Source organism: Centrocercus urophasianus, unplaced genomic scaffold (assembly GCF_019232065.1).
Source record: "Centrocercus urophasianus isolate 14NV4802_14NV808 unplaced genomic scaffold, USGS_Curo_1.0 seq_46, whole genome shotgun sequence".
In the NCBI taxonomy this organism is placed as follows: Eukaryota; Metazoa; Chordata; class Aves; order Galliformes; family Phasianidae; genus Centrocercus; species Centrocercus urophasianus.
In genome coordinates this window covers 2,212,531-2,224,072 of record NW_024885044.1, presented here as the reverse complement: position 1 = coordinate 2,224,072, position 11,542 = coordinate 2,212,531, and the positions used below count along the sequence as shown (strand labels likewise).

The window sequence follows — 11,542 nt, the reverse complement described above, 5'->3', positions numbered from 1 at the left end:
GGTCTGGGTGTAGCTCCTATTGCAAACCGACGGACAGGGATGCACAGACACACACACATATTTCATCCACCGCCACCAGCACTGATTGACGCTTTTCACATAAACACACTTTTTCTTCCTTGAAATGTTAATGCCTGCTTAGTGCAAGGTGAAAGTCTATCCAACGACTGAATCCCTTAAGAGTGTTAATTAAACAGGACAATAATAATCCACCGGTGATTTATGGCGAGGTGGATGACTAGACCATAGTGGTTGGTCTGATAGGCATTTATTGCCTACTTAACCATTTAAGTATAACAAAAAAAATCATTGTGGTACAAAAGGTGATGAATGTTGCTGCTAAAACAGTCCATTAAGATGATTCATTAACATTACAAAGAGGTCTGCAGCCTCTGTGCCACTTGGAGCCCGTAAAAGTCTGGGAAAGTGAGAGGCATTACCATAGGAAATGCTTTATGCTAAAGGCGCGCTGATAGAATCTAAAGTCCACTTTCTGCAGATAACATCACTTCTTACATTTTGCACTACAAGGTCTGGGGGTGCTTTGTACTTCTTACTTCTGCAGCTAGAGAATGTATCTTCCTAACAGAGAAGTGCGGGAGGAGTAATAAAAGTCACAAAGCTCTGGCGCACATCTGAGCCTTCCGTGCTTCCCTTTGAACTGATGTCGCTGGAATGCCGAACCGCTGGTTGCACCGCTGCGGAGCGACCGAGAGCCATGAGTTATAGTCACAGTGGTTACAACTTTATTAAACGCACACCAAGAAAAGCTACTACAGCGATCTGTTCAGGTCAAATGACAGCGGATTCCTGCTGCGGGACAGCAAGGAGATGTGCCACGGACGGCTGATGGGTGAAACTGTGCAAGGGTTACAGAGCATCAACGTATCTGAACATACCAGATTGCTCTCAGTACCTTCCTAACAAATGATTCCCGGTACCCAATGAAGCCTGTCTCCTTATGGATTCACGCCACATCTCTCTTTCTCTCCCCATCACAACGCTGACTGCCCCCTGCCACAGCCACGTAGTAACGCCCCAGCGCCCCTTAGCCAGCCCCAGGCTTTTTGCATTTGCTGAAGAAAACAGTGCATTTGCTAAGGAGTGATGGAGTAACCTGCAAATCAGAATCATTTGCTGCTGTCAACCACAATGAAGAACTGCTAAATTCTGCCTTCTTCTCAATGGGAGCATTAATAAGAATTCTCTCTTCCTGGTGGGTGCTAACCCCTGCAAAATTGCTAAGGACGCAGCACCTCTGAAACTCCTCTGTAACCTGTGACAAACGTGTCAGCATATTGGAAACTGGGTCAGACAAATAACGAGATTGTGCAAGCAGTTCCCCAGGGAGCCAGACGAAGAGGCATGATAGGATCTGTGCTGACCAGAAGCTGCCAGCGTCGTGTTTATGTATTTCATCCGAGGTGGAGCATCCCCCAGCGCTTCCCCAATTACAGGAAGTGTGTGCAGCACCTGTCCAGGCTCCCTGGGCTGGCTCCAAACAAGCTAGACTGGGTTCCAGGAGCACTTGCTAACAAATTCTGTTTCTCAGGAGGTAATTAGCCTAATTCTCAGTAAATGAATTAGCACAGCTACGCTACATCCTGCAGATGGCTTCTGTGGTTCTGATGTCTCTGCGTGGTGTTTGTTTTCATCTGCCCACAGCTCAGAAGCGAATGTTCAAAGTGAAATATTACAGATGCTGAATCTGTACATGGGAACAAAGCAGAGAGGCAGACATGGTATCAAACATAGCCAGCTCCAACACTTCTCAGTGATTTAACTGCCTGGGAACTGGGCAAGCCGCATTTAATATCTGATGCAAAATATATTTCCACTTTGTTCTTCCATGGAAACAAGGCAATGACTGCATATATGATCTGCAGCAACGCGTTATTACAAGGCATACTGAAGTGAGCTGGCTTCATCTGCAGTGATGCCACAACTGTTTTCAAGTAGAACCATTAACCCAGCAACAGGATTCCTAATAACCAGCTGCAGAAATGGTAACTTCTTTAAAATTAACCATGCTGATTAATGAATTGAGAGCACTGAGGCACGGAAGCACGCTGCTGGGATGTGTGGCCCCTACCTTGATGCATTCCTTTTGATTCCCCTGAGACAATTTCTGGTCTCACTTCTTAGCCAGGAATGCCCAAGGATCCAAGTGCCAGCGAAGCACATCCATGGTGGGAGCAGGCTGCCCTGTGGGACAGACAGGAAGGAAGGAATGCAGGTGGTGGGAAGCTGGCAGGAGCAGCGGCAGAACCTGAAAGAGAAGCTGAGCATGAATGGCCAGCAGAGCCTGGGCGTCAGGGTGAGATTGGGAACAGGCATGAAAGGGCCAGACTGCAAGCTCTGTGTTTGCACAGCAGAGGAGAAGAGCTGCAAGTTTGACCCAGTAAGTTGCGTGTTGTGCTTTTTTTCTCCGTCCTGAATCTCAATTAATTTCAGTATTCATCGAACTCGGGTCACCCAGAGCTTTTTGCATTGGACCCTGCTTGTTTCTTCTGCACACACGCAGCTTTAATACCCCAGAGCATTTCACTCGTTGTCTCTGCATAAACCTACAGAAATACTGCAGGTGAATTGCATTTGTACAGCGCAGAGTTACATCTCAGCTCAGAACACCGGTCGGGAATTTGGGGGCAGAGTGATTTTGCCATCAGGAAATGCCAGTTTGTGAAAAATACACCTTTGGTAAAGTATTATATCGATTCCCACAGAAATAAACTTCCTCAGGTTCAGATATTTCCATGACAAAAAAATCTGTTCTGTGTAAGACCAGAGAACAAACGTGAACATTGCTTGCTTTAATCACTCCCAAAGGCAGCAAAATACCCCAATGTTCACAGCACCGCCTGCGCTCAGCACAACAGGTGCCTGGCTGCTCTCTGCACGGCCACTCTGCCCTGCTGCTAAAGAAGTTTCCCTCCCTCTGAGGCACACCTACACCACGCTCCCTCCAACTGAGCTCTTTTTCAACCCACTTCCAGAGCCCAAATTTGAGTCTGACAAAAATAATGTTGAAAATACGATGTCAAATGTCTGCTCCAAATCCCATAAAGCGCTGCTTGGACAGGGCCCAAGTAAATACCCCAGCCACTGGATGTTGGCTATTCTGGGATGGCTCATTCTTTCTATTCATGTTTTGTTTTTTAAATTGTTCTGTGACAAATCTAAAACAAATGTCCAAACCCTTCGGTTTTTTGTATGCTAGATATTTTTTTGTTTCTGAACAGCCCGGTTCCCAGTGCAGATCTGGACGTTCTAAAGATCACTTTTGCTTTATACCAATAGATTTGTGCCTTCCTGTCACTAATAGAAGCCGAAAGCTCACAATAAGCTTTTACACTGGAATAAAAACCAACTAACGTCACTAAAATGAATTTTGAGACTGCATGGAAGACAATGGCACCATGCAACACGCTTTGGCTTTGGAGATTTGTGGATAACCGCATTCACTGCATTCAGGAGAAAGCAAATTTGCATCAAGGTTAATAGAAAGTCCACAATGCTACCATGATCCTCATCGTTATCATAATGCAATCACAAGAGAGCCTGAAGAAAAGCCCTCCTTGGCACTGTTGTTCCCCACAGCTAACAATTACGATATTCCTAACACAACCCCTAAAGATGAGGAACATGAGAGCTTCTGGTCAAATCCTTACATCAAATCTGCCATTTGGCACCATTGGAATTATGTCTCTTCATTTATTCTGATCAATTAACTCCCAAAAGCTTCAGTGGACGGATTCAGAAAACAAGGCCATTTCTCAGCCTATCCTCTTGGAATTTTTTGTTCAAAAAGACTTTGAGCTGAAGGCAGCAAGTTTTAGTCACAGAGAGCTGGCCTTTTTTTAAGATTTTTCTCCAAAAAACAATGCTAAAACGAGGACTTTTGAGGAAAGCTGTGACAAAAGTCGCATTGTACCATAGTATCACGCTCTCAGTTTGGGCAGCTACCATATTTAAAACTGAAAATCAGATGTACAGCACTCCATACAGTGCTTACACATGTACAAATAAGAACAACACAGCTGCCTCCATGGAGCACGTTGGCACATGGGCACATGCTTAGGGACCTGTGCTGAGCTGCAGTGGAAAAGGACAGCTCTCCCAGGTCAGGCCCTGCTTGCTCTTCCTCAGCTCTGCCCTTGAGCAGCACTGCTCTCTGTGCCCGTGGTGCAGTGAGGACACGAGTTACGCTCTGTGTGTTTCGTTAGCACCCTCCATGTCCAAGCTGCTCCTCCATACACACCAAATATAGTCAACAGCAAGGCTCTGCTTTTCGTCCTCGCCTCAGGGCTGAGAACAATTCTGCACAACTTGCAAATCCTCTCCATTTGTTTTACATCCCCATTCCTCCCACCAGACTGCCAACTGTATCTTTCACAAAGATCCTTTTGTTTGGACTGGAAATTTCCTAAAGTTTCCTCCGACGTTTCCCTTCCTCCCCTGTCCTGTCACTGGGCTTTCATTGCCCTTACCCAAATGCTCCCTTTTTTCCAGGATGCACCAAAACCTCCCTCCCCAATCCCTTATGGAGGAAGAACACGGGCCATGCCCAAAGAAGAGAGCACCACCAGGTGAGCCCGCAGCCCCTGGGATGCCATGGGGACCTGAAGGTGCTCCGACTGCCGCAGGAGGAATTGTTTCCATGGTTTAACCTTTACTCAGAATATGTGGTTCCTGCCTTCTATCTCTTCCTATCTGTTTCTAACCACCCCGTTAAGCTGGAAATCCCCCTGTAAGTCAGATGCTGGAACACAAACTCTGGTTTCTCTCAGAAGAAAATGACATTTCTATTTGCAAATGTAATCAGTGCAATTCCCGAACTACTCAAATTAAGGACTTTTGCTGTCTGACCCATCAACACTTGCTAATTACGTACAATGAAGATGCTCTGTAAATAGGATTTTGTTTAAACGGAAGGTCCCCCATGCTATTGTTCTCGTGCATTCAGGGCACAGAAATAGGGGCAGAACTAATCAGGAAGCGATTCATAATTTCCATGGCCTTCAACCGTGCTCAGACCCACTGTGACAGTTATCTTCAGTGCCAGCAGTGACTGAGACACAGCAACGTGGGTTTCATCTTTAGTGGGTTCGATTTAGCACCACAACTCCCTTTTCTCTGGGTAACAGGACAGAACCCTGTCCTGCACAGAGCTTTCCCACCCACATAAGCACCATAACCCTCAAAGGTGACTCTTATCCCAAAAACAAACGCAAGGGATTTCATTGGCGTGTGTAAATCCTAAATTCTCAGGATTTTACAGTCGCATAGTTCTCATACGAGCTAAGCAGATAATTTAACTGACCTCAAGCAATCAATTAATTAAACTTTCGCATGGAACTCATAAGAATCACTCCACAGGCCCTCGATTTAAGCAAACCGTTTCCTTCTGCCGCTTTCCCGACAATCGAACGCCCAGCGCTCCGTACAGGACGCTCATTGTGGAAACGCGCATCGAAGCGATTGCTTTGGTCGCCTCGCACGGCACCAGCAGCGGCTCGCTCCCCGCTGCCGCCCGGCAAAGCACAGCGGAGAGGACAGAGGGCCGTTGTTGGGGCTCGGCCGGGGCCGCTGTTTGCGGAGGGGGTCATTAGGAACAGTTTAGTGGGAACAAAAGGGGGTTTGTTTCTATTGTCCCGCTTGCAGTTCGGCGATGTCTTAACTGAAAAATTATCTTAATAGCCCAACAGTATATATTTGCCTATGGGGCTCAGACGACCGCAGAGAAAGGCTTTGGATGAATGCTGAAAGGATGCACTTGACAAAGCGGCCTCAGTGCGCGCCAAGCACCGCTGAGCGAGCAAAAAGGTTCCGACTGAAAACTTAGAAGCTCCAATCTCCGCGAGGTAACCGCTGATAGCGCTGCGCTCCGACTGACGGATCTGCCACAAAAGGAGCGGCCGCGGTCCCAGGCGCTCAGTGCAGCCACACAGGTGGGCTCCTGCGGGCTGCGAGTCAGCGTGCTGCTGCTGCTGCTGCTATGCCAGCGTACGCCAGCAGAGGAAACGGTGCCTCCGTACGATTTGGAAACGCTCGAGCAGAGCGCTCTGAGAGCGGGGTCCCGGGCGGAGCTCCCAGCCGCCCCGTCCGACGGAACGGCGGAGATCGGCGCTCCGACGGCAGCGGCGCAGGACGGCGGGCAGAGGCTGGGGCTGCGCTACGAGAGCGTCGGACCAGGCGCTGTTTCCTGCTTATTTAAACGCGCAAGTACGATAAGCCTCGACAAAAGAGAAGGCTCGGGGTGCGGCTGTTACAATCTTGCGTTCTCTCTGACCGGTCTCCAAAAATCTCTCCGCTCCAGCAGCGGAAGTTTTATGATTCAGGGGCACGGTACATATGGTTTAGCATACACACCCCAGTTTTCCATGCAACCTCCCCTGCTAGGATTACTAATACTTGTGGCATGAGCAGTTTGTGCAGCAGCTGTGCAAGGGTTATGCAAGCGTTTATGCGCACGTTGGAATAAAGGCACAAAATAAAGGTTCTTTTGAGGCGTTACCCCGCACCTGCCTGGAGAAAAAAAGTAAAGCCATCTGAATTTGTCTCGTTGCATTTCACAGCATCAGCTATTGCTTTTGTTCGCTTTGAAAACATGGAATAGGTTTATATGCTTTTCATACACAGACAATTCAAGAAATTAAAATCTGCCTTTAGTGAATAGAAACAGCAGAGAGCTAAAACACTCCAGAACACAGAAATACAAGCTAAAAGAACCCCGATAATCTGATGACGCTCCGTGTAGCAAAGAGCACTGCAAGGAAGCATTGCCAGCGGGCAGGATTTCCGAGGCACAGAGCTGCTGCAGTGCTATGCGCGCTCCTCACAACCCAGAGCGAGTTGTTCTCAGCGTTCTCAGCTCCCACAGCCCTGAGCCGGGGCTTCTGGCTGCTCAGCGTGCGTTTTTTCCAGGGAAAGAAGTGCCCGAGTTTATACCAAAAGTCTCAGCTAAATCAAGAGTATGCAGAACAATTTAGCAGCGCAAAATTAAAGTCAGCAGCTTTGGTAATATATGGATCTAAAAGTGGTCCTGTGTCAAAAAATATTCTCCTGATACCTATGCCATAGAAATGTGTTTCTTATAGAAAGTATAACGACATTGCTGCTCCCCACTGCATTTACACACACAGGTACCAACACATCAGATACAGCACGGGGCCACATTCAGGCTGAAAATAGCTGTGTGATGAACATTATGCTACAAACGTTTCAGCGCTGTGAACCCAACACTGTGCTCTCAGGGTAATAACAAAGAAGAACCCACGGAGCTCTGGTTTTGTGGAGTGCTCCCACGTGCTGTGCTGTGAAGGGCCGAGCTTTGCCCACCTCACACAGTGGAGGAATTCAGCACGAGAGCCCGATGTTACAAACCCAAAGACCACTGCTTAGTTACTGCAGCCATCTCCAGAAGCAACAGCACTCTCTCATACCCAAACCTCAGCTTTCAGCTCCACCTCCCCTCCCATCAGCAGCAGCGAGAACCAACATTGAGTTTCTCTCCACAATCAGTGCAGTCCATCCCAGCCCCAACCTGCTCAAATTCCTGGATTAGAACGAATACAATGGCTTACCCATAATGCGATTACGTGTGTTGGTGAGTTCATTCCCAGTAATAACGCCGAGGAGATGAATAGAAACTTTTGATAAGGATAATCCAATATAGTGTAATTAAATATGCAAGCTAATTATGTGGTCTTATACAAATAATGATGCTATTATTGTTGTTATATAAATGTTCTGCATGTGCGAAGCCCAGAGGAACAACCCCAAGTTCCCCAAACACGTGTTAGTTCAGTGGGAACACTTGGAAGGAGAAGAAAAAAGTTTGCTGTAATTCAGGGCTTGCACTTTGAGAGAAAAGAGAGAAGATGCAAAATAGAACGGAAAAGAAACGTGGTTAAAGCTGAGGACATCAAAGCAGGAAGGCATGGAGCTCAAAAGCGAGCAAGGAAGAAAAATGCTTTGTGTCTGATGTCTGAAAACAGCCATGAAATGAGCTTGTGAGCAAAGCCTCCACTGCTTACTGTCCATGTGGTAAAACTGCATGCAACTGAATTCCCTAACAGGAGTGCACGGCATTGGGATCAGCAAAACAAATTCATCACACACATACCTGAATTTTGCACTCTATTTCCTGTTTTCAAATCAGATTCCTTATCCTAAAGAAGTACTTCCAAGCGTAGTGAGTTCTACCCCAACAGAAGCAGTGCCAGCAGCAGGGACAAAAGCCAGATAACAGCACACACGTGAAGCTCAGAGAGATCACAGAGTGACTCAGTGGGTAACATGGCTTGCATGGAGCTTCGAGAAACACGGGGAGGTTGTTTTTACAGAAATGAGCCCACGCATCCAGTGCCAGCAAACAGGGATTGCTTCACCATAAGCATTTACTTTTCCATCTCAAAAAGAGAAGGAACGACAGGAGCAGAGAAGAGGAAAAACTGGTTTCTTAATTGATCCAGGAAGGAGGAGGAGGAAGAGGACGATGACACGAAGGTGCCAACATTTCAGCACGCTGTCTGTGGAAGCAGGATGGCGGTCACACAGCAGGAAAAAGGAGGGAAGAGAAGGATGTTGTCCACGAGAAAGACAATCCCCTTTGTACCTTCCTTGTCTGAAAGGGATTTGAAATTCAAGCTCAGATCTGAGGGCTGAACCACGGCAGTCTGAGCTGCATCATCCTTCATTGTGTGCAGCAGAATAAATGCTGCTTTGTGTCCCACAGCGAGCTGAAGTCAATTGCTGTGAGCCTCACGTTAAAGAAATGACTCTTTAACAGATCCCCTCTCATCTCACACTCACAGTGGTTTTGTTTTTAAGAACATATGCAAGCAGCACCCTCATTACAACTATAATGCAGTTCTTTAATGCTCTACCTGGTGCAATAGGAGCACAGAAAACACTGCTAGAAGAGATTACCAACTACCTCTATGAAAGCAGGGGATACGATTTCAGCATTCCCCCCTTTTAAAAGGACATATCCTACATTAAATCAGGAAGTATCCAATCTCAGACAAAACCAGACCACTTAAGCCAACAAAACAAGAAGGAGATAGATTCAAACATCGCTACTTCAAGAAATACGTCAAACCAAGAGGCTTCAAGGTTTGCATTTCTTCCACTGCTATTTCTTCAATGACACAGACTGCTGTGTGTTACCTGAGGTGTTGAGTCACGAGCCAAGCCTTCCAAACAGTATTTTTCTTTTCTTTTTTTCCTTTTCTTCTTTTCCTTTCTTTTCCCTCAGACTGCTGCCATTTTAAAATACAACACTGATCTGAGATTTATAGAGTTTGCAAATGTGAGCTAGGGGCAACTCAGGTGTAAGTAATTCAGGCAGCAGGGCCACCTGCTCTCCATTCCACCAGTCCACCCTTACAGACTTCCAGTCTTCCTGATCCTGAGGAACGTGAGTCCCCTGGTTCTGCTGTGTGACAAAAGGCCGACTCTGCCTACAAGGAACAAAAAAGAAAGTGAAATTGAGTTGTGTGTGGCTGACAGAGCAGAGAGGGAGATGCTCAGTCACCTCCCTGCCCTTCCATGACTGGTTTAGGGAAACGCCAGGCATCCCAGCCCAGCCCTGCCACCCTCTCCTTGCCCCCAGCTGTGCATTCCTGCAGCCTCCCTCATTCCAGCACCATCCCTTACGCACTCAGTAGGATCAAGGAGATGATCCAGCAGAAAATTAACTCAGCAAAAACAAACAAGAAATGGTTTGAGAAAGATTAATGTTGAAAAACAGAACAGGCTTCCTGACCTGCGCGCACAGGGAGGGCAGTGAGCCTGCAGCTGGAGGGCTGCGCTGGGTGTCAGCAGCTTGGATTTCAGTTGGTCAAGAAACCACACCCTAGGCAGGAGAGAAATTTAGGCAAATAGCTGCCTGGTAAAGAGCAGGTTGGTACTGCTCCTCAGGAACTATGGGGGAGTTTGATCTTAACTGTGAAACCCAAGTGCTAAGAGCTGAAGCTCCCATCAGTGGGGGGTGAGGGGAAGGCACCCACCGGGGTGGCATCTGAGCCCCCCCCCCCATAGGACCCTGGGGGGAGCACTGCTCCATACCAAAGACCCTGGCTGCCCTGCTCCGCCTCTGCCCCCCAACCCCCACCCCCCACGCATTCCTAAACAACTGAGCTGGATTCAGTGCTGGTTCCACCACTATTTCAATAGCTCTGTGAGTCATGTCAATGCCATGCCTCAGTTTCCCTGTTATTAAAAGGTGCTCACAGACGCACACAAACATGCTAAACCGTTTCGGGTCTTTCCCATGCAGCTCTTAACCAGTTACCTGCCATCTGCATGAGGAATTTAAACACAACGAGCTAAAATAAGGGCAGAACTTCCTTTTTCCATAGCAATGGAGGATCTGGTGCTAGCACTGCTAGTTATTTCTTGTCCAAAAACACCAGCGGAGCAATCTAACAAATTGCACTGAACCTCTCTCACCCTCTTCTTTCTCCTTTGCCTGAGGAATGAATCTTGATGGCAGCACCAGCTTCGTGTGTGCATCTGGTTCCTGAGGTTACCTGGGGCTGGGCTCGGTGTCCCAGATAAACCTTCTGTCCTGCTTTCCTCTTGCTTTCCAATCGAGACCTGAGGAAGCAGCAGACTACATGCTGCTCTCTATCGTTACTGAGTAGCGCTACCCAGACTTGCCGGGGCTGGGGCTGCATTACCGTAGACACAGACTGAGTTAGAAACCCAGTGAAATCAGTGCTTCAAAAAGCAGGCGATGCATTCCCAGAGCGTTGCGCAAAGGTGTGCAGGGGGCTGCGGAACGGGCAGGGGGACAGAGCAGGGGAGCGGGGTGGCACGAGGTGCCCGAGCAGGTTGGAAGGCGAAAAGCACGGCCACGATGCCGGGTTGGTGGCTCTGCGACTCTAAGCCCATCGCCCCTGTTGCATGAATGCGTGCGAGCGCAGAAGTGCTGCTTTTGAACTACTTGGGTGCCGCGGGCTTTGCGCCGGCCGGACACGGCTGCGCGCTGTTAGCGCGCACTGGCGGCGTATCCGCACCTCCAAACTCTGCCTCCGCTCAGACCGCCCGCCCTCCTTCCCTCCCTCCCGGGGCGTCTTCTCCTTCATCACGTCCACGTTAATGCGACCGCCGGGACCGGCCGCCCTCGCCCCGAGCCAGCAGCGCACGTCCTGCCGAGCAACCTGATCGTCAGCCGTTCCCCCTCCCGGCGGCAGCGCGGCTTTGCTCTCCCCAGCGGTTTGCAGCGGGCAGGCGAGAGAGGAGCGCGTTGGGTTCCGCTCCTGCTCCTCCCACCAGAGCCACCCTCCCGCTGCCTCTCCGCGGAGCACGCAGCGCACACGGCTCCGCCGCGCCGTGCGGGATCGGCCGCGGCGCTCGGGCTCCGCTCCGGACGCAGCGCTCTCGCTCCGCTCCGCTCCCTCCTCCTCTCTCGGCGTCCCATGGGCCGGGGCCGCCGCGCAGCCCCCGCCGGGCCATGAGCGGGCCGCGGCTCCTTCGCGGGGGCCGGCGGCCGGCACCGTGAGCGCGGGGCCGCGCATGCCGGAGGGGCGCG

The 11,542-nt window shown here is 49.2% G+C and overlaps 1 protein-coding gene across 1 annotated transcript in view; it reads left to right on the top strand.

The window, feature by feature from the left end:
- Positions 1–2,230: 2,230 nt before the first annotated feature.
- The window catches only part of BMP7 (bone morphogenetic protein 7), a 52,350-nt gene continuing 43,038 nt past the window's right edge, over positions 2,231–11,542 (top strand). The window contains exons 1-4 of the mRNA XM_042834330.1: positions 2,231–2,401; positions 4,513–4,589; positions 5,879–6,225; positions 11,225–11,508. Coding sequence (XP_042690264.1) covers positions 2,231–2,401; positions 4,513–4,589; positions 5,879–6,225; positions 11,225–11,508 — 879 coding nt within the window. The remainder of the gene's footprint in view (positions 2,402–4,512; positions 4,590–5,878; positions 6,226–11,224; positions 11,509–11,542) is intronic.